Genomic DNA, 23,995 nt, shown 5'->3' with positions numbered 1-23,995 from the left:
GACTTCAAAATTAAGTTCGAAAGTATTCTACATATTTGCTAATGGAAATTTTATGCAAGATTTTCCAAAAATATAATCTTGAAAAATGGTTGAATAAGAAGTTATTATATATTTACATTATCATTTCATAGAGTAAATTTACTCTTACTGTCCATTTTTTTTACGGGAAAAACAAATCTTACATGAACATGAGAATGTTGGATGGTTTAGTGTTAGAGTAGATTGATTTTTAATTTTTGTTTTAAATATAGGGTTTAGTTTTGAGTGAGTTCAAGGGCCGAAAGTCCATTTTTCTTTCTCTCAACTTTACCACGCACGGGATGAACCATGGAGCACTGCCTTTCTTTGGCGTTTGACCACTCAGCTCATGCAACCAAAAAAGCTCTGGCATTCACTATACAAATTATTTATTCCAAACACTATACGAAAAAGGAATAAGAATTGGGACTCATCAAGCCTGGCCTTCAAACTCACCAATCAAAGTCAAGCAATTTTTTTATGGATAATCTCCATAAGATTAGTTTTATTTAAAATTGAATTTGGAGCAAAAAGAAATATGTGGCACTCACTCAGGGCATGTCCTCTGCTATGCTATGAAGAGTGATCCCTCACTCGCCACTATTTGTTAATTAGATTGTAATGATGATAATGGTTTATTCATTTGGTGATATTAATTTTACCTGTTTCCATTGCCATTGCAACTGCCACTGTTGGGAGAGTAGTATTCAATGGAATAGAAAGCTAATGAATTAATAATAATTTTTAGGCATTTACGATTTTTAATTGAGTTTTACTTGCTGGAAGAAATTTATGGACCATTATGTTACTTAATGATTTTTATTTTTATTTTTGAAAGGGACACTTAATGATTATTGGTCTTTTAGAAATATAAATAATATAAATTATGCATCATTATAAAGTGTGATATATTTATATATGAAGTTCTTATTGACAAGTGTTTTGTAAATTAATACATAACAATGCCTTATTTTATTTTATGCTAAAAAAATGTCTTATTTTTTCTTTAAAAAAAGTCTTACTCAAGGGGAAATTTTACTATTTATGCTTCATAGTCTACTATTACAAAAAAAAAAATCATCACTATTTACTCTTTCATTCTGATGCTTAATATTCTCCATCTACTCAAAATATCTCTCCTATTATATCAAGAACACCAAAATTATTTCTTCCTCTCTCTTTCTCTCGCACGAAACCCTCACCAAAACCTACAGTCAGTGCCAAATATTTTGCTGAAATCGTTGTTAGTCATTTCTATTGTCTCTATAAAGCCCACAATATCAAAGACAACATCCATTTTAAGGGATTTTGGAGGAGAAAAATCATGGATAAGAAAATTGTTCATTTTTTTGTGTTGAGTGTTGTTTGTTTACTTTTTTTTCTGGCTATTTTGAACAAATCTGAGTCTATTAGGGATGTGCAAAAAAATTTGCAACCCACCCAACCTGAGTACCCCCCCCAAACCAACCCCAAAAAAGTGACAAAAAATGCAACTTGAAAAACCCGACCTTCATTTCAAACTACCAAATGGAACTCGATCCGCCCAATTAAGAATTTGTATATATATATTTTTATTTTATATTTATTTAATTATTAATTATACATATATAAAACTAAATTGAAATCAAATTTTTTTTATAAGAAAGTCCTATATTTTAAAGTAACAATTATTTTAGTTACACTAAAAATAGAGAAAATAGTACAAAAAAATTAGTGAAAATTATTTTTTTAGAAAAAAAATTTTTAAAAAAAAATTCGGCGGTTTGGGCAGGTTAGCTTGCCCAAACCGATGGTCGGGTTAACCCGCCCAAACCGACGGTCAGGTTGAACTTCAATTTTTTTTTAAATGGGTGTGTTACGGGTTGAAAAGTACTAACCCTATTATAAGTTTGAGTTTGTCAAAAATCCACCCAACCCGCCCAAATCGACCAATGAACATCCCTAGGATTTGTTAGATAGATTTCACGAGTTGCGTTTTTATGGGTTTTTTGCGTTTTCTGCAACATTTTTGCTCGATAGGAGCTCGATAACAACTCGATAGGGGATTGATGATATGTAGAAGATTGTTAAGTCATGAGCTCGATGTTGCTCGATAGTGGCTCGATGATAGCTCGATAGGTTTAGCATTTATTTCTTGATAGGGTTTCGATTGGACCCTAGACTATTTGGCTTAGTAGTCTCTCGATAGGGGCTTTATAATAGACATATGTTGTAGGTTATGTTAAGATCTCGATGTTGCTCGATTAGTTCTCGATAGGGGATTGATGAAATGTTTGGTTAGGGTTATGTTCGGTTTAAAAACTTGTTGCTCGATGTAGATTCGATAAAAGCTCGATAAAGCTCGATGTAGGTTCGATTACAACTCAATATATTTCTTTTTAATTTTTTTTTTAACAATTTCTTGGTTTTTTCCATCACAAGTTCCACTGTTTACGTTTTTTGTATCTTACAATGGTGTTTGGGAAATAGAAGGGCGGAAGAGGATTTTTAAGGATGCTTAATGCACGGTGATATCGATGGAGAATGACGTAACACACTTGCAACTTCTTGACATATTACACAAGGAACTTCATGTTGATAAACAGATGTATGGGTTGAAATTGGAGGTTCCTTACACATGCGACGACCAACCATTTGCACTGGTTCATGTTGAAAGTGATATTGGTGTTCGCGCATTCTTAGGAGTAACAGCGAAATAAAAGATTGCCTTGTGTGTCACTCCTTTTAAGAAGATTGTCATTTCATATCCATATTCCACTCCCAGTCCTAATGTTAATAAAGTTCATAGTGAGGTGGACACTTGTAACGCCCTGGATAGCCAAGACCGTTACACTATGTGTTTATAAAGGTGCAAGACTTGTTTATCAAGTAATTTAGTTAGAAACGTGTTACTGAAACTACAGTTGAACTAGGGTTAAAATATTTTGGTCTCAAAAGTTTCATTTCTTATAATTAAACATTTTCTTACATGAGTAGCCAGAAGTAGTAAAGTTAAAAGACAGTTTACAAAAATTTAGGATTAAAATACAATTACTAGCCACTCTAAGGCAAAACAGACAATTAGGTTTTTCTCGTCCTGTACCACTCCTCGGCCGTGGCGGCTGATCAGTGACTATGTACATTCAGCCCCAAAGCTCTCCATCTCAGGACTGGTCCACTTTGCCCTTGCCTTTACCTGCACCACGTAGCACTCGTGAGCCAAGGCCTAGCAAGAAACCAGATAACAGAGCATAATCATTAAGTAATCAATTTGCAAACCAGCAATCAAGCAACTCATAATGCATAGCCATAAACTCAACAATCCATAGTGTTCAAATAAATAGATATTCAGTATATCAAACTCATCTTTAAACATTTATAATCAATTCACATAATAAACAGGGTCAACGTCTTTAAGCCGCACCCTCTATTTACCCCACTGACTCCGGCCCGCTTAAACCGAGCTCTGTGAATATTAAGTTGTCCTTAGCTACCAGTGGTCGAGCCGCGCCCTGTGCGCAAATATTGATTATGGCACTCTTAGGTTGCTAATCACGTGTCCCATGGCATAATACCATCTATGACACAATTCATGTATAGGGAGCTCTTAGTCCCATCATTAACACATAATCGGGTGCAGTTTCTTATCTTTAGATTCCAATAGCTTTGTTCAATTCAACCCTCAAGCACAATCCCATCCGAGCCCTTGCGTACACCTAGTCACGGTTACAAGTTAGAACCAACTCCAAACTTCAATTCAAAAACCTAGCCTCGGGACCAATCCCGAGCCCTCGGGAAGCCCTAATTCCACCAAACGGGGTGGTGGAATCAAACCCCGAGCCCCCGGGCAAAAACCCTAAGAAATAACCCAAAAATCCCCTTCTGGGAACAGGGTAGCGCTACAGCGCCCTAAAGTGGGCACTACAGCACTACAACCAGAGCCAAAAATGCCCCAGACCACAAGGCCTAGCGCTGTAGCGCCCAAAGGCTAGCGCTACAGCGCTAGTCACAGCACAGCAAACCCTGTTTTTTCTTCCTTCAATTTTCTCCGAGCCAAACCTTTCCAAAACTCTTCCAAACTTCAACCAAACATCAAAACAAGCCTACCAACATTTCCAACTCACCCCAAATGACCTAACCATATAAAATTCACTCACATGCACCCCAAAACACAGAATTCACCATGGCTAAACTTAGAGCTCAAAAACTCAACAGAAATCAACTGAAATCATGAAACTTAAAGCTAGGATTTCTTACCTTTGATGGATGAATTCAACCTAGGTTATCCTCCACACTTCTTTAGCCTTCACCTCCTCAAACCCTTAGAATTAATTCCCTAGAATTCCCACAGAAACTCAGCTTAGAAAACCAATTCAACACCAAAACCAAGAATTGCATAACAACCTCAAAATCTTACCTTAATTGGATGCCTAACCCTTGCTGAACTCTCAAACTTGATCAAGGTCTCAAGTGCATAGCCATAGCCAAGAGCTCCTCTGAATTTTAGTTCCAAAAGACCCCAAGATTTGAAGGAAGAACCTCAAACCGTGAGAGAGAGACTTCTATTTCCTTTTTCCTTATTTCCTTTCTTTTCTTCAGTCTTCTAAGACTTTCTACATAATTCACTAAGGCATAAAGCAGCATAACCCCTTAACTCTAATTCTAAACACCAAAAGACCATATTGCCCTCCCACTTAAAACTAAGCTTTTAAACCTCTTAAGGGTATTTTAGTCATTACACCCAATTCCCACTAATTCTTCGAATGTCTCTAATATTTACTGTTTACTTCCCGACACCTAACTAATCACCAATTATATTCCTCAATATCAAAATAGACTCCAATATATTTCCTAAATTCCCAGAAACACCCTCAGGACTTTTTCGCTAAACCGCTCACTAGGATCGCCTCGAGTCACAAGTTACAAATATATCCACATAATAATGTAGTCTCAACAATTTATCACAGATATTTACAGTTATGTCCTCAACGGGCCAAAATTACGAATATGCCCTTCTAACCTAATCAGGGCCTACATGCATACTAATACACATAGTCATGCATCGCAGATATCTAAATAATCATATAACATGTTTTTAATCATTAAATCACATATAATCCAGTTATGCCCTCCCGGCACACTAATCGAGCCCCTTAAGCCTTATTAGTAAATTTGGTTCGTTACAACACTTTTGTTCCAGAAATAGATCTTGTGGGAGATCTTGTGGGTACTGTTGGTGATTAGTAGTGAAAAATGCACATTTGTTGATTTTAATTGTCAAAATAAATTAAGTTTTAATTAATATTTCCATAGAATTATTATCATTTATTTTATAAATGAAAATATTTTATTATAATTTAATTTATTGTTATTTTGTAGGAATTAAAGTTACATTTTGGCATAAAGAAAAAGAAAGAAGAAAGAAAGAATCAAAAGTGAAAAAGATAGTTGAAAAAGTGGCATTTTTTAAGGGATTAGGCCCAAAATGAGCCCAAACAAGCCCAAGCTCAAGCTTGCCACCACTTGGACTTGTGGCGCGTCTCTATTGGCTGCACTTGGTCAACATTTTCAGCCACCTTTCAACCCAATTTTTGTGGGTTTTGGGTCTTGCACCTTTCCATTTTGAGCTCTTAATCTCATATTTTGTGGTGTTTTAGAAAAAGGGCAAAATGATCATTCACTAAAATAACTAGGTTAATATTAATAATAAGATTTGATTTTTCAAAATCATATTTTATTATTAAGATTTCAAATTTATTTTGTAGACCCCATTTGTAATTTAATTTCTTTTTAGTCATTTTCTTCTTCTATATATAGAGACTTTTCTTTCACATTTAGTATGTAATTTTTAGGTAGCAAAACTCTACCAAATTTTAGTCTCATTTCTCATATTTTCTCTCTAAAATTTCATGAGAATGTCTAGCATAATAAGCTAACCTTCTTAGGAAGGTTATGATGATCCTATATGCACTATGACTTTGTTTGGTATTTTTGATTCACTGTGGGCTTAAAGTTTATATATTTAAGTGATTTATTTTCTTTCATCTCTATTTATTCATATTGTTATCTATATTTATGTTTACTAATAGTATATAGATTTTGTTAAGCACTTTCTATGTATTATCAAATTAGTGAAAATAATATAGATAATATCTTTATCATTTTCTCCATCTCATTCATATATATTTACTTTTGCTAAAATCTATATAGAATTAGTCATGCTCTTTCTATGTATGTTATAAATAGTAAAAGTAGGGTTTTATGTCAAATCTTTTATTGCATTATTGCCAATGGTATAATGTTATTTTTAGATTTCTCATAAGACTCATCTCATATTTCCATGGTAAAGAATAGTAATCACTTGAATACATTTTTGTGAAACATGTTTGTGCTTCAATGTTAAATCTTCCAAATGAGTAGTTGGGATGTGAACTACCAATTTGTGTAATTTTTATGAATCAAAGAACCAAATAAATAAGTATGCATATTGGTGACTCTTGATCCTTCATACTTGTTATCTATTGTTACATCACATTTTAGTTTATCTTTATTTATAATCTTTAAATCTAAAAAACAACAAAAAATATCACTTGTTCTATTTTCCTCATATTATTTATCTCTAAACTTTATTTATTGATTAACTTTATTTCTTTGCCTCCTTGTGGAATCGACCGCTTGATCTATACTACAACCACCGCTTAGTGGATGCACGTTTTGGGCGTTAAACAGTTGGTATTGATCTTGTGGGTACTGTTTGAAAAGCGTGCATCGTGCTCATATCGAGCCCTATTGAGCCATGTAGAGCTCCTATCAAGCTCATATCTAGCCAGTTCACACATTTAACCTCAATGCTAGCTCGTTCCCCCATCGAGCCCCTGTCGAGCTCATACAACCCCCCTCCTCCATCAAGCTCATATCGAGCCCTATCGAGCCATATTGAGCTAGTCAAAACAAAACTTAAAATTTTTAAAACATGATAGAATTTGTTAACATTTTAAATAAATAGTTTACCCCGTCATCGAGCACGACCGGGGTTATCTTCCATGTTAGAAACCATGCTGGATCATGAAACTCTGTCTTCACATCCCTCGGAGTTTTGTTGGGGACGTCTCCAAGCATCCACTTGCACAGTGTCCTATATTGTTTGACATTTGTCTTCTTGAAAGGGTTGAGGACCAATGCCTCCTCTGTATCTGCAACTACATCAGTGTGAGGTCTCTTCCTTGTGTAAGGAACAAGTTTCCTAATACGCAACGAAATAGTGATGGGTGGGCCCAGTGTACAACAAAAATTTTTGTAACATATTTAAACTACATTTAAATATGATGATCCAATAATATACATACATTAATCATAAACAAGAAAAGAATAAAGAACATACCTATTTATGCCTATCAAGTGTCATTGCTATCTTTTCGTAAAATAAACGATCTTCTTATCCACGCTTCTCCTAGGTACTCACACCAAGATCTTCCACAATGTTCTCTACACCTCAAGAAGTGTATGGGCACTTAGAGAATAAATGATGATATATTTTTTATTCAACTTGATGTACTCAACACATGAGATCAAGAGAATAGGCCTGAAATTGGTTCTGTATCTTTTTTAAGGAGAGAGATAAAAATATCGTTCTTTTTCTTAGATCGAATAAATATTCAGGCTCTTTTATTTTCTGATAAGTCTAACTTAAATATAAAATATTTAAATTTAAAAATAAATATGTAACCAATTTACAATTTATCTTTTAATTAATTAATTATCTTATTAATGAAAATATCAAAAACTAACTTCTGAATTTTCCATTAATTAATTAATTAAATAAAAAGTGAAAAATTTATCCCAATTTATCTTTTAATTAATTAATTATATTATTAATGAAAATATCAAAAACTAATTTATGGATTTTCCATGATTTTTACTGTAGCTCATGCCACACACAGTACAGGGACTGTGTGTCGTGTAGCTCCTATAAATTAGGGATATGAGATTTTTCCACAATTATTTAATTATTTATTCAAACTACCGATAAAATCCAACAACCTGATAATTAATTCAAATTTGAATCTATTATCTTTTTAACTAATTATCACATATAATTAATTATTTGAATAAATATCAATCTTTTAAATTAAAATCAAATTTGAACTTATCAGATTATTATCCCCCACTCAAATAAAGATATTTAATTAATTCTACTAATTAATTAAAACCAATTTTAATTAAGTACCAATTTCAAAAACTAAATATTTATTTTATTATAATTAAAAAAATTATAATAAATTAATTATTTGTATAATTTTGAAAATTATATAATAATTAATTATTAATTAATTTTGATAATTACAACTAATTTGTAATTAATGAATTAATCACTATTATCACATAATTGCATATTTGACCCGAATAATAAATTTATTCTTAAATATGTATTTTTACCATTTTACCCTTTATATCAACTCTTACCTTGAACAGTGTTAATAGAGCCGCTGTGGGACCTATGGACCTATAATTTCAAGCTCCAATAAATTTTAGATTATTAATTAAACTTTTTAATTAAATAATCTTAATTTATTAATCTCATGATTACTCCACTATAAATATGATAATACACTCTTGTAATTATAGACATTTCATTTTGTTTAATGCCCAAAACGTGCATCCACTAAACGGTGATTATAGTATATAGATCGGGCGGTCGATTCCACAATGAGGCAAATAAATAAAGTTAAGAGATAAATAATATGAGAAAAATAGATTAAGTGATATTTTTGTTATTTTTTAGATGTATAGATTATAAATAAAGATAGACTAAAGTGTGATGTAACAATAGGTAACAAGTAAGAAGGATCAAGAGTCACCAATATGCATACTTATTTATTTGGATATTTGATTCATAAAAATTACACAAATGAGAAGTTCACATTCCGACTATTCATTTGGAAGATTTAACATTGAAGCACAAATATGGTTTACAAAAATGTATTCAAGTGATTATTATTCTTTGCCATGGAAAGATGATATAAATCTTATGAGAAATCTAAAAATGACATTATACCATTGACAATAATGCAATAAAAGATTGGACATAAAACCTAACACAAATATTACTTTTACTATTTATAAAATACATAGAAAGAGCATGACTAATTCTATATAGATTTAGCAAAAGTAAATATATATGAATGAGAATGAGAAAATGATAAATATATTATCTATATTATTTTCAATAATTTGATACTACATAGAAAGTGTTCGACAAAATCTATATACTATTAGTAAACATAAATAAATATAACAAGAATAAGAAATAGAGATGAAATAAAATAAATCACTCAAATACATAAACTTTAAGCACGTGGTGAATCAAAAATACCAAACAAAGTCATAGTGCATGTATGATCATCCTAACCTTCCTAAGAAGGCTAGCCTATTATGCTAGACATCTCATGAAATTCTAGAGAGAAAATATGAGAAATGAGACTAAAATTTGGTAGAGTTTTGCTACCCAAAAATTACATGGTAAATGTGAAAGAAGAGTCCCTATTTATAGAGGGAGGAAATGACTAAAAGGAAATTAAACAACAATTTGAGGGTTACACAATAAATCATAAATATCAATAATAAAATATAATTTTGAAAAATCAAATCTTATTATAAATATTAACCTAGTTATTTTGGTGTATGGTCAATATGCTATTTTTCTAAAATATCACAAAACCATGAGCTTTAAAGCTCAAAAAGGAAAGGTGCAAGGCCCAAAATGCATAGGGGAGTGGGCTGGTGGCACTTATGGCAGCTGGGTTTGACCCAATCCGCAGCAATGGCAGGAGGACACATGGCACGGCTGGGTGAAGGAGGAAAGGGCTTGGTTGACCGGGTCAACACTAGAGAGGGCTGGCTGAAGGCTCGCGGGTCAAAGCTGGGGCGCGGGTCAGAGGCTGCTGGAGGAGCTCGTGGACAGTTGGTGCGCGGAGGGGGTGCCACTTGGCGCGCGGGTAGTGACAGCTTGCTGGCCTTGGGCCAAACGGGCTTGGGCTTCTCCTTCGAATTGGGCCCCCTTTGTTTCCAAAATATGCCATTTTTTCACTTCTCTTTTTAAGCTTTACTTATTATTTCTCTTTCTTTTTGCTAGTGTTCAAATGCAATTTATTTCCTGAAGATTAGACACAAATTAAATTAAAATTAATATTTTCAATTACAAAATATATTACAATAAATTCATGAAAATATTAATTAAAACTTAATTTATTTTACACTTTTAAACTAATAAATTGACATTTTTGAGCACTAATCACATTTACTTAGTGCTTTATAACAATAAAGCGTCCATTGATATAATCATTACATACAAATTAACCATCTAATAATGATTCATAATTAACCGAGAATAAAATTAGCATTTTACCCTTTTAATTATATCTTGTTTCTTTAATACCATTGACTTTACTAGTGAAGGTTAATTCATAACAAAATTGTGAATTTGAGCTCAATAACCTTTCAGTCCCAAAAGTCAACCCTTAAAAGAACCATTATTCAATCTCTTACGAGAATGTATAGATTCAATATTTGTATACTATGTCCCCAGCCATTTACCTTAATAAGTTCCCAAAACAAAAGTTTTTAGCCTGATCATTCTGACAGACCCTAACGAGTGAATCAAATAACTCATATAACATAAACAGGAGTTCATAGTAACTTTAGGATTAAGATCTATTTGTATATGATCATCAGTTGATATATTTAATTAATACTTCGAAACAGTATTTAAGTAAGTATTAATAAACATATCTGGTCCAGTTCTATATATTCTCTAATATATAAAGTACTTACACTAAAGTATCCTACTACACTAGTAATCCAGATCTAGATCACATGTATTCTTAATATTAGTGGATCGTACTTGCAGTAATTAATCTAAATATTCCATAACTTTATTTTACTGCGAACTATTCAAGTTCATTTATCTCAAACACAATCCCCCCGTACCAATACGTGGTTGAGATCACATATATGAACTTATGGATTTTTCTGATATTTACTTAATATTATCACAGAATAATATAGTACATAAAATATATGCATAACAAATTCAACTTATTTATTTATTTTTTAAAACAATGTCTATTACATATGCTTTTAGGGCACAATTCCCAACACCTAGTTGGATCAGTATAGTCCTTAAACCAATTTGGCTTGCGCTTCTCCTCTTAAACTAAACCTCATACACCTCCTCAGGGTTGACAAAAGCGACTCCCATAGTCGCAGCATCAGGTGTCACAACAATGGTGGGAGGAGTGGATGGATCAAGTTCAAAGTCATCTGGAATATCTAGTGGCTCTAAGTCTGAATCTGCCCTGGAGTCCCTCGGTCGCTCCTTAATAAATATCAAGATTTGACTGATTGCTTCCATGATCACTGGTTGGTTCTTCATGAGGGTCTCCTGTTGACCCTCGACTCTCTCCAACTGCTGCATCAACTCTTTCATATCGGCTAGAACGGGGGCTGGGGCTGCAGCAAGGGCAATGGGAGGGGTGGGACCTGCAACCTCCTCCTCCCTAGGGATAACATCATCAAAAATGTTCGCGACCTGGGCAACTTGAGAAACAATCTTGGCCACTTTCTCAAAATCCATGGCTGCCTCCTCCCCATAAAAATCCTTGGTATCCTGGCCAATCCCAGGATACAAGGGAACATCTACCATATTCAAGGAACTGTAATAATCGACCTCTGATGGTCGGGACTTCAACAACGGAAGGACGATCAACTGCAAACAACATATAACATTGATTTAACTCAAATAATAAAAAAAGATAAACATATAGCTAAAAATAATTGCTTAACGTCAATCAAATATAACTTACATTGCTCTTCGATAACATCGGTAAGAGGACAGACTTGGTAAAATCCTTGTTTTTCCGGTGTGACCAACTAAGCATCCTTGGGACCATGTTTCTCGAGCTCACAACAAACTTCGTCGTAAGTTGTTGAATGACCTCATATGCCCAATATTGTAACGTCGGGGTATAACCATAAAAATTGTACTTCGACTCCTGTTGCACCTTGGCATCCTTCTTATTTTCAAAGTTAGCCTTCTAGCGCTCCATGTCCTTCTTACAAGAATTTAAAAGCCTCATGTAAGAGATTTCCCCTATGAATAGCTGAATAAGTAGTCTATGTCCTCCACCATCTTTAGAATATCTCGCCATATATTCAACTTTCCCTCTATGGTATTTAGAATCCCCTCAACCAACAAACAAAGACTGAACTTGTACACATCTTCGACCATAATACAAGTCTTGAAAGCATTCTCCAACTATAGGAGCTTTACTTTCTCAGCATCATTGAAATACTCCTTGATCAAGTGGTCACTGGTCAAACGCTCATCCAACTCTGCCTGTGACGGTGCAAAACTAAAATTCAACCCTGTCACCAGAGCAAACTCTCCCATGCCGAATCTAAAGGACTTCAAGCCCAAAAAGAAATGCACCTTATCTTCTTTTTGACTTGCTATTTTCCTCAACATCAGCTGATGCACCAAAACTCATGAGAAATGAAACTCCGAAGCCAAGAAAAACTACTTGAAAAAGGATTCCTTAGCTCTTTCTATCAGGTCGAGCTCCACAAACCTTTTCCTAATGTCATCCAAAGTCCTGCCACCCCTATATGTGACTCGACCAGGAAAGTGATCTTGAAACAAAACAATTAACTTTGACATCTGCATTGACACATGAAAACAATTGGTAAGAAAACAGAATCAGGCAAAAATTGTCAAAAAAATCATAGTAAAACTGAAGTAAACACTGCCATCAAACTGTCATCGAGCGCATCGAGCCATCATCGAGCAACAGCAAATCTCTATCGAGCCACCATCGAGCTCTATCGAGTAAGTATTGAGCTATATATGAATCAGTCTTAACAATGGAGCATCGAGCATGCATCGAGCTCATATCAAGCCTAACCAATTACTATAGAGCTATCATCGATCACTATCGAGCCAAAATGCCTTACTCATATTGAGCCACCATCAGTCCTAATGCCTCACTCATATCGAGCCACCATCGAGCTCTATCGAGTTAGTATCGAGCTATATGCATCAAGCTCATGTCGAGCCTATCGAGCTAACAAATATCAACCCCATCGAGCCTAACCGATTTCTATTGAGCTAACATCGAGCTTATATTGAACCCTCGAGTTCTAATGCCTCACTCATATCGAGCCACTATCGAGCATTATCGATCTTAAGATTTTTCAGTTTCTATCCTGTTGTCGAGCAACCATCGAGCACTCATCGAACCTATCGAGCCTATATCGGAAAACCCAGCAAAAAAACCCAAAACTCAGATCAACACCCACCCCACACATTCTCAAATCTTCCCCAAAATCTAAATGAAAATATGCATTGCTTCGCGCGAGAGAGATTCAAGTCTTTACCTTTTCGATTCAAGTTTGGAAAGCTCGAATCGAGTGTCTCTGTCTCTTTCCAGTCGCTCCATCACCTTGGAGGTGGTGCAGTGGTCATTGGCAGGTGGTCTGGGTGGACGTCGTCGGTCTGTGCGAGAGAGAGAGAGATTCAAGGTGAGGATTTGTGGGTTTGGGGGATTTCTTGTTCAGGTCCGATAGAGAATAGATAAATAGAGATTTTGGAGGAATAGTTTCTGGGAGGGAAAAAAAAAGAAAGGGGTATTTTTGGTTCTTGCTGAAAGTCTAGTATTAAAATGTAATAGTACACCGTAGATAGTGAAATTTACCATTTCAAGTATGCAACAATCAAAATTGAATAACCTTATATTGACCGTTATAGACTCTCTCCACATATAATACAGATTTTCCCGCCAGAGAGAAAAACAGAGAAAGATGCTGGAGGCGAAGAGTCTGAGAAAGGCGGTGGTGCCGTCCACTCTTATCCCCAATCCATCTCCGGCAAATCTCCAGTCCTCTCGCCTCGCCCTCTATGTACCTTTCTCTCTCCCTAATCCTAAACCCTAACCCTAACATCAAATCTCACTCCGCTTTGCTTTTCATTCCTTCCTCAGGTCTCCGATGACGTTTCCTCTTGTTTCGTTTACATCGCTTCCGGCTGCCACATTTACAAACTCCAGGTGCTTTAACCATTCAATTTTCTTCTTTTTCTACTTTCTATGCCGTTTCAGTGTGTGTATATTATATATATATATATATGTATATATTATACAAGAACTTGCTTAGTGTCAATGATATGATTTTGTACGCAAAATTGAAGTTACTCGAATTACAAGGTTAAGCTCAGATAGGGACGTTTAGTAGGAAGCAAAAAAGTTCAAAGAGTAAAATTTTGGATTTTTGTAATGCACCTAATCAAGTTTAGTAGAAACTTGGCTTGAGTCTAAAATCCCTTTTCATAATATAACCCATGAGGGCTAGGTGGAGTCATCTGGTCCTTGATTTTGTCTCAGAAGGTATAACGTGATTCGATACAAACGTCATTTTTTTTTCCTTATTTTCCCCTTTGATCCATTGTTCATTTCATTGGGTAGATTCCATTGGACGATTCTTCGGTCAGTAAAGGAAAAGAAAGTCTTCTCATTCCTATGTATACCGAGGTATTATATTATGATCTAGTGTATAAGAATTCATTTTTTTCCATGTACATGAAGTCTTGATTTTTCAATTTTAATTTTGTTGTTCGTATGTTGATATTGTTGTTCTATTACTTATATGAACTCTTGAAGGTTACAGACTCTTCGATGGTTAATCGATGCCCACATCGTTCAGAAATTCAGAGTATAGTGCTTGCAGAAAGTGAGAGTAAGTGATGTTACACTGAAAATATTGAGGTTTGGTTGAGTAAAAAAATTGGTTGATGTAAGGAGTATATATGTTGAGATATTTATAATGACTAATGTTAAATATCCATAAGATATAGCTCAAATGGTCATGCATTGCTTCTATAAATTTTGAAGTTTAAATAGCATATATAATTTCCTGAATATTTTAGGGCTAGGCGAGAAGTCCAGTTTCCTGAAATTGTAAACCTCATATATGAACTTTAAATGTCCCTGCCCAAACAAAGATAATAAGCACTCCTAATTTTGGCTCTTGTTTATAGTCCTATACTAACGTATTATTGTCGTACACTTTTTAATGATTCATCATCCCATATTGCTCTGTTTATTGACTTGCAAATCTCCAATTTTCTTCGAATGTTGCCACTCGTCTAATTATTTGGTTGAGGATATCGGTGGGTTCTGGTTTTTCTATGTACTTGCAAATATAGGATCATAACTGTAATTGTCTTGATCAAACAAATGATATCATGTGCAACTACCATTTTCAACTTATTGTTTTGATTATATATATATATATATATGTATGTATTGTGAGATTCTACTAAAATAAATATAGAAGCTGTTTTCCTGAATTTGTAGGAACTGGATATGTAATGTTGGGAAGTGTGGATTCCCACGGTGACCTCATTGTGTCTAAATTAGATACTAATGGTAAAGGTAAAATTCTTCATTTATCCTATTTAGTATGATGCTATTCTAATTCTTCTAGATAAGAATCTTTGTGCGGTAAATATTTGCAGCAATTAGTACTCAATAGAAAGTCAAATATAACTTGGTGGCTATTAATGAGATTTCTGTGATGATATTTTTAAAAATCATCGACCTTTTCTTCACTTCCTCATCTTTTAGGAGTGGTCCTTTCAAAATTTACTTTTATCAACAATCTATATCTAGCTACACAAATGCAAAATCAAATGGCGTAAAATATCACAATAAAGTTTACGTCACACAACAAGGAAAGAGAACCATGCCAAGTGATGATTTATAAGCACCCCATATAGGGCACATTTAGTGTGTGTATATATATTTATTGTATATTTTATATGAACAAGCTTGTGTCTCTTTTTATATTTCTCCTAAAATTTAGGTTATATTTGCTTGATTTGATAGTTACATGATCTGTAGGTTTCTCCAAAAAAGAAGGATTGATAAATTTCATAGGAATCAGAATTGGGTTAGCTTTTTGATTATTTTAATAGAAATCATTTCGATGTAACCTTGATTCACGCATGACTTGAATAATGTTTCACCGACTTAGTGTTGCACTATAGCCAAAATGATATTCATACTAATTGAGTCTGTTTTTTTTTTTTTTTTACATTTGATTCAGATTGTGAATTGTAGTGCTGACACATTATTTGGATTATTTAATTCTTCAGATGTTGATAGGCTTACATATACAGCATCACCACGTGATCGTGGTATAGGAGAAAGTAGTTGGGCTGGACTGTGCTTTAGTCCAAACCAATGGTCTATGGTATGTAGTTACTTTAATTTATATATCCTTGAGTTCTAGTTTATAGCATTATGTCTTCACTAAGTTCATGCCTGGGTTGTTTATACGCTGTTTGTGGACACTATTATCTTGACAAGCTTCTGTGAAATATGTCATCAGAATGAGTTCACAAAACATATCAATTCAAATTTATTGCGAAACTAATGGAGATGTGAAGCATGCAAGACATATTGTTATTGATACAAATTTCTAGGTTAGAGGTTTGAAAAGGGAACAGGGAGAGGAGAAGAGATACACACACTGCTTCTTTCTAAAACTTTAGGCCAACTTTATTTGAGAAATAGTGTTTGTCTTGAGCCCTAGTTCTCTTACCCTCTAGCAGTAGAGACTGACTGAGCTTTTATTTCAGGCAGCTGTAGCACGTGGCTTTTGTAAAACTGTTGATATTTTTGATCAGGACATCCATGTCCAAACTTTTCGTACGTAAGTCACTTGTTGTTTTTTATTCTTCTTACCGTTTTAACTTCTATACATTGCTCGTTGTTGTCTGTTGCTCTTGTTGTTTCACTTTTACCAGCAGTGCACTTCACATAATTACTGAAACAGTCAATTTTAAGAAAATCAGTTTTTAAATGGAGAAAGCTGTCTTAAGATGATTGCATTGCATGTTTTCTTGTTATGGATTGCACTATTAATTAGTTTGGACAAAGTAAAAAAACAAAGAAGTCTGCAACTACTTTTCCTTTGAATTTATTCTGACTTTTATGATAATCTTGCTCACTTTGCTGATATGGGGTTGAGTTAAAAGATAATTGAATTTTCTGCAATCAAACTGATGTGACTGAAGTTTAGTTAGGTGGCATTCAGGTGGCCCTGCCCTCGTCAATTTTGTAATTTTTATTTTATGTTGTGGTCTTTTATTTTCTTGGATTTGTTTGTTTGGTTCCTTCTTTAAAAAATGGAGAATTTCTAAGATCACTTCCAGGATACTTATTAAGTTGTGCTTTTATTATCTGCTTATTTGAAAGATAAGCGTTCTCCCTTTTTTGTGGGTTGCGATAAAGATAGAGAGAGACAGAGTTCCATCAACTTTTTGGATCTTTTAATAAATGTTGCCACTTTTACAGGCTCTTGTATCCATCAGCACTGAGCTTCATGCATAATTCTTGTAATGTGAGTGGAAGTTCTATTTTAGCTGTTGCTGAAGGTTGCCAGGTAAAATGCTACATTACATTGTTTCTAAATGTTGCCATGAGCTTTGTTCTCTTTATTTATTAGATTTTTGTTTCTTGGCTTTATGTGCTGAATTTACTGTAGCTGACATTATGGGACTTGCGAATGAAAGAAAATGGTGGTTGCCTGCAACGGATTTGTGGCCCTGTTGGTGATATATATTATGCAGTCTGCAGTTCATCAACTGGTAATGTTGCAGTTGGTGGAGCTGATCGTACTGTGACTATCTATGATCCTCGCAAGTTAGTAGCCTTAAACCATTCTAAAGCAAGGCCTTAGCTCACTTACTGGTGATGGCTAGTCAATTTGAAGTTTAGTGTCTATTTATCGATTATTCTATTATAATTTGGAGGAGAAAAGGGCTGAACAGGGTCGTTCCTTTTATAGTTGCTGTAATAAGAATGTCAGGAAAGCACAATTCTGAAGCAAAGAGGATAACATATGGAAATGATCTTTGTTGTCCACCTATACAAAACCCTTAGACTTGGCCTTGAACTTCACTAGTTTTGACCCAGTAAATCTATACTGATTTTCTATCCAATAAGCACAGTCTTTAAAGATATTTCCTAGCAAATAGCCGTTACTGTTCTTAGAATAATTAAAATATATGTACGCTCACATGCACACACCAAATTTTCGTACACAGTAGACCTTGAAAATAAGAGAATGTCCGCACTCGTATATAGTACAGCGAAAATAAAGAGCTGAGGAAATTTCGGCAAGTGATTTGCTATGAACAATTTGAATTTGAGAATTTGTAGGAATGGATTTCTTTTATTCCTTCTTCTTCACAGTTCTATTTTTCCTTCCCAGGAATGGAGCAACCCCCCTACCAAAAAAAAAAAAACCCTTTATTATTACTATTATTTTTTGTGATAATTTATTTTTTGTTTTGTTATATTAAATATAGATGGTCAGCATTATCTAGATGGGTTCACTGCTCAAAATACGAGGTCAGTAGTTTGCTATATTTCTTTCTTATTGTATCTTCCTGTTATTTACATATGTATACCAGAATATAGGCCTCATTGTTATTCTGTTACTCGTGCATAATCATTTCTTGAAACTGCTGCAAGCTGTTACTTGTGAAGATACTTTTATTTTTCAAAGACAATACAGTCTTAAGTTCTCTATAGATATCTCCTTGATAAAACTGTTTAATTAAGTACAGCCAACACTTGCAAAGATACTTCTGTCTTCCAAAGACATCATAGTTTAAGGCCTCTCTTGTATGAATATCATCTCCTTGATAGAACTGTTTTATTAATAATCGTAAATTCCCCTTTAGCTTCTTTTGTATGTCTTGCCATTGGGTAGAATGAAATAGTAGGTTTAAGTTTGAAGGAAATATAAAGGACTTTTAGAGGTTATTCTTTCCAAATGGTGCATGAAGTTGGACAGATTCTGGTAGTACTATTTTTAATTCCAGAGGTTTTTCAAGTTATGATCTTGATCATATTTATTTTTCGATTATTAATTAATTAGTTCTAGGGTGATGAGAAGTAGAGTTAGGCATATATTTGTTAGTTGGCTGAAGTTATTGGGAATAAATGTCTAAATATCTCTATTTGCCACTCTGAAGTTGTTTCTCTTTCACTTAAAACTATTGAAGTTCACAATTTAGGCTTTCTTTTTACATTTAGGGATAACTTGTCTCCTTGGTACCGCAGATAACTGGACTTGCTTTCTCATCAAATGATCCTGACTACATCTATATACAAGGAGTTGATTACGAGGTATTTTTTCAAGTATTCAAGTCAATGTCACTTGGTGCTTGATTTCTTCAGCCTGTTTACTCTTGTCAACTTCTAGCTAGTTGAGTAACTTTCACCTTTTAATAAACAAATATTTTGTTTCCTCTTCAGCATCAGTTATTTCCATGATATGCCTGTTTTTGTGTTGTTGCATTAATCTTTGATGAAAATTCAGGAAGCTTCATATATGATGTTTGTAGTTTCTCTCGCTTCCACATGTTTTTTAGGACATTGATTCTTACCGGTATTTGTAGGTGCTTTGTGGTGATTGGAAAACAAGCAATAAGATTTTCTCATTTAGAGGAGATTCAAACTGGCTTGGCTTTAGCAAGGTACACACTACTCACGCTATATTGATCTCTAAAAAAAAACCAAGGGCCAACAGTATCTTGTTTACAATAATGCCAACTAGTTCCAATCAAATAAACACAATCAATAGGAGTTCCAAGTTTTCGACATTTGAAAACATTAACTTTTGTGTTTAGTTATTTGCTATTATTATAATTGGGAAAAGGCAAAGAGGGACGAGAAAGAAACACTTTAAGAGACAATCCCATCTTCTTAAGGCTTGCTTGGATTCACTTTTCTTTTAGTTTTCCCTCATTTGAGAACACTAGGTTTCATTTTTTTTAAAACAACAATAAAAGTATTTATCTTTTAAATTGGTAACTACATTTTTGTTTCTTAAAAATAAAAACATTTAAGTACTTATTCTTATTTTTTTTGAAGAAAAAAAAGTTTGGTTACTATAAAAAAAAATTTGATAACTATTTTTTTTTTGGGTTTTTAAAGTGGAAATAAGAAAAAAAAATGAAACCATTTGTAAATAGGATTTTGAAATTTGATAAAACATGTTAAATAATATAAGACACATGAGAAAATAGATAAATACTGAGATGAGAGAGAATAGTGGGGTAGAGAATGAGAGAGAGAGAGAGAGAAAAAATAGGAGCGAGAAAGTTAAGTGAAGTGAGAAGAGAGAGTGAGGGGAGATTAAAGACTGGAGTGGAGTGGAAGAATGATGAGAGAAACTGAGGGTGTGTGGGAAGAGAACAATGAATAATCAAATAAAATATATTTCTAAAACTTTAAAAGGCATCCATTATTATTCAATCTTTGTTTTGAGACCAATTCAGAAGTCAAGAGGAACAAATTAAACCAATTTAGTTGGAAATAGGTATAGGTTTTTTTTTTTTTTTTTACTGAGATATTGGCATAAGAACTGTTGGAAGTTGAGTTGATTAATTTGACGATTAAAGATGTGCATACTTTTGTGTTTTTGTTATAATTATCTAACGTATTCTTTTTCCCATGCAATCTCTCGTGTATCTCTGTGTAGCATGTTGTAAATCTGCATTGAATATAATGAATTATGGCCTTATAGTAGAAAAATCTCTAGGCAGGTCAAGATGTTTACAATTAGGAATACCTAGGACTCTCGTGACTGAATATAAAGTCATGACTTCATATTGGATATCTAACTAAGCTGATCAAGATGTTACACTTGATTCACTTTTTGGTCATTGGTCTTGCTCAACACCAAATTTGGTGCGCTTATTTGACAGTGTAATTACACAAATCTTATGGACTATTGCAGTGCCACAACAGAGATATTCTGGGTGGTTGGTGCGATTCGGGCAGCATTTTTGTGGCTGATGTTATAGCTAAGCAGAGCGAGATATGAAAGCTTTGTCAATTGATCCTCCTCCTGCTACTCTGTTAAATCTTCTACATATCAGCAAGTTGTCATTTGTAGATTTCACCCCAAATCAAACAATGAGGAACGAAATGATAGTGAATTCCACATGTTAATATAGTCGAGAAATTGACTTTCCATGTTGATTTTTACATAGAAGTAATTGACTGTTAACCTTTACCACCTCACAGGAAAGTCCAATAAGGCCTGATCTGATGTTCTCACATAAGCTTCTTAACTTAACCATGTATGGCTCTTATCAAATTCAAAAGCCATTTTCTTGTTCCTTTTATTTTTATTCTTCTATTTTTCTTGTTACAAGCATGGTTTCTTTGAGCCAGTACTACTTAGGCCAATGTAATGGGCTGTTGTTAAGCTTCACTTCATGTTTTATGCTCCTATCAGTGCTATTTTTTACTCCTATTATTACTGTGGAGATTGTAGTATAAGATTTCAATGACAAGAAAGACATTTTTCTAAAAAAGGAGAAAAAGTCCAAGCACTCTATGCTCTATTTGGTTATGAAACTGTTCCAGTACGATTTGATTGCTCTATTAATATGTCTCAACCACATAAGTCCCCACATATGTAAATATTGTGGTCCTCATTATAGTGTTTCCATTTTAATAATAGGTCAATAGTCAAGGGTCCCCACATTTTTAAACTACCAACTGCCAAATTTGATTGAATAATTGGTTTTAAAAAAAAAATTCTCAGAGACCTCAACTCATTCATTAAAGAATTTCAAATCTCCACTTGCATATGGTGAGAGTTCCCTACCAAAAAATTGTGTGCAATGACATTATACAAGTACTTTGGTCAAGTTCTTTAACATTGTCAAAACTGAAACAAGTAAAATAAAATTATTTCAAAATGAATTTGGAATCCGAGTGTTTACCCTACGAATGAAATTAGTTAGTTCATAGTGCGTACATAGAACTACTTGTGATGTTATTCCAAATAGAACTTCCAACAACAGCCATTCATTTTCCAGCCACTAATATAACTTTGAGTATGAGCTTCAAACTGAAGGAGGATGATTTTGTTGAAGGTGACTCAGATGTTTTGGCAGACAACTTTGATAGAAACTGAGACATGGAAGTAGCTTTCTTTGCATGTGAAACCAAGAAGAAGAATAAGTTAGTGAATCACAAATCCTTATAACCAACATAAGAATTTTGAGCTACCTGAAGCTTTGCCAAAAATGGGTATCAGTGATCACAGAACACTAGTTTCCCTCCTTTCCGGCACAACCCTTGTTCACCCACTGAATTCACAACCTTGCCATAGCTATACCTCAATGGCATTCTTCCAAGCACTCTATGAAACTCGTTTATGCATTTCCCTCTCCTCTTCCTGTGCTCTCCTCTCCGACTACTCAACCCAACCTCAGCCACCGCACCCTTCAATCTCCGCCGCCCATCACCACCGTCCTCCTCCTCGTTTCTTTTGTCACCCCAATCCCTGGCCCATTTTGCCCCCACCAAGATGGGCCCGGCCTTAGACTCATCCGCTATCACAAAGTTCATCAGTACGTCCTCGCAATTACGGGCCCGATCCACCACGCTTCTCATCCGGCCCATTACGGGCCCACCTCCGCAGCTGTACGAAAACAGGTAATCGCTTCTCATCATCATCAACTTGGTGAGCACGATCGAGTACCTGTCCGGATGAACGGTGTAGATCCACTCCTTCCTCGACAAATCTATGTCGTGCGATCTCGCGAAGAACCCGATCAGACGGCTGGGGTTCGATTCCCACACTCTGAAAGCGAACGCCAACGACTTGCCGTCGATCTCAACGTCGTCGTCGCAGATCAAGACGGCGACGGTTCGAATGGCGGTTCGGGGGAGGAACCGGGCGTTGAGGCTGCTCGATCGTTGCCGGACGAGGGAAATGGTGGCGCCGCCGAATGACGAGAGTGTGAGATTGTGGGATAATCGAGCTAGAGTTTGGGTCGGGGTGGACGGGTTTCCCCAGAGGACAAGCACTGCTGAGACGAATGGGGCAGCTGAGTACTTGGCGGCGATTGATTGGAGGAGAGGGGTGCGGGATTCGGAGTAGCCATTGATGAGGACTGTGATTTTGTCTGATCGGAGCGTCCGCGGGTCATGCTGGACCGTTGGATCACATGGATCGACGGTGAGGTTGCGCAGAGAAAGCGATGAGTTGAAGAAGAAGAAGAGTAATGCAAAGCTTGTTAGAAAAAGATTCATCTATGGCAGCTTTTCGAAGGGAAGAGGAGGAGGATGAGCTGAATGTTTTGACTTTTTGGCTGCGTTGACTACTTAACAAAGTTTACCTTATTTTTACGACAAAATCAGAAACGTCGTCGTTTAACCATCTGTTTTTATTTCCCAATGAGATATACCATGAATCTCCATCTATCAGATTCTTCTTTCCCAAATCGAAGCCAAGCCTTAATCAATCAAAACCTTCTCTTATTGTACTAGTCTTATTTGATTTTGATCAGTTTTAGAGAGAACCAAAAATGGTTGAAAATGAAGTAAAATAGTTTGGAAAACCATTTAAAACGACCACCACAAGGTGAAGCTGAATTATTTTATTAGCAAGATATATATACTACAAACAAATTGTAAAAATAGTACAGCACCCCATTCATTCATTCATTCATTACAGAATGTAAAAGAAACCGCTATTACTTATTGTAAAAGGCATAATAACAGATTGTATGTAAAATTAAAACTGATATTACTTTCCTGCTTCCTTGAAAAGAAGATAGAAACAGCAAAAGACCAACTATATCATACCTGCATTATTCCATAACCACCAACCAAAATCAATTTCTTGTTAGTCAATACGTAGTAGTGTACTATAATTATATATGTAGTTTCGCCAACAAAATATTATTTTCTAGCCTACTTCTTTCTTCTTCTTCTTCTTCTTCCAGTTTTTATTACTTTCTAGAATATCTTCCATAGCCACACATTCGATTCAACTCCTTCATCTCTGTTAGAATGTGGAAAGTGATGCACGGTAAGAAGTATGCATGGTAAGAAGTATGAGGTTCCAT

At 34.8% G+C, this 23,995-nt stretch overlaps 2 protein-coding genes across 2 annotated transcripts; one reads left to right on the top strand and one right to left on the bottom strand.

Annotated features, from left to right (window-relative positions):
* The first annotated feature begins 13,798 nt into the window (after positions 1-13,798).
* Positions 13,799-21,354, top strand: LOC133807207 (uncharacterized). The gene is made up of 13 exons (XM_062245385.1): positions 13,799-13,950; positions 14,031-14,096; positions 14,511-14,576; positions 14,706-14,781; positions 15,402-15,479; positions 16,202-16,299; positions 16,688-16,761; positions 17,406-17,493; positions 17,596-17,753; positions 18,422-18,464; positions 19,182-19,247; positions 19,520-19,597; positions 20,863-21,354. The coding sequence occupies exons 1-13, from the start codon at positions 13,852-13,854 to the stop codon at positions 20,947-20,949; spliced, it is 1,077 nt and encodes a 358-aa protein (XP_062101369.1). The 5' UTR covers positions 13,799-13,851; the 3' UTR covers positions 20,950-21,354.
* A 286-nt stretch (positions 21,355-21,640) lies between these two features.
* LOC133807208 (glycosyltransferase family protein 64 C3) lies at positions 21,641-23,489 on the bottom strand. Its single transcript, XM_062245386.1, has 2 exons — positions 22,149-23,489; positions 21,641-22,070 (listed from the first exon to the last, which is right to left on the bottom strand). The coding sequence occupies exon 1, from the start codon at positions 23,175-23,177 to the stop codon at positions 22,173-22,175; it is 1,005 nt and encodes a 334-aa protein (XP_062101370.1). The 5' UTR covers positions 23,178-23,489; the 3' UTR covers positions 21,641-22,070; positions 22,149-22,172.
* Between the last annotated feature and the right edge of the window lie 506 nt (positions 23,490-23,995).

Source organism: Humulus lupulus, chromosome X, assembly GCF_963169125.1.
Source record: "Humulus lupulus chromosome X, drHumLupu1.1, whole genome shotgun sequence".
NCBI classification, from domain to species: Eukaryota; Viridiplantae; Streptophyta; class Magnoliopsida; order Rosales; family Cannabaceae; genus Humulus; species Humulus lupulus.
Note: the sequence above shows the minus strand (reverse complement) of the source record. Positions and strands in the feature narration are given on the sequence as shown.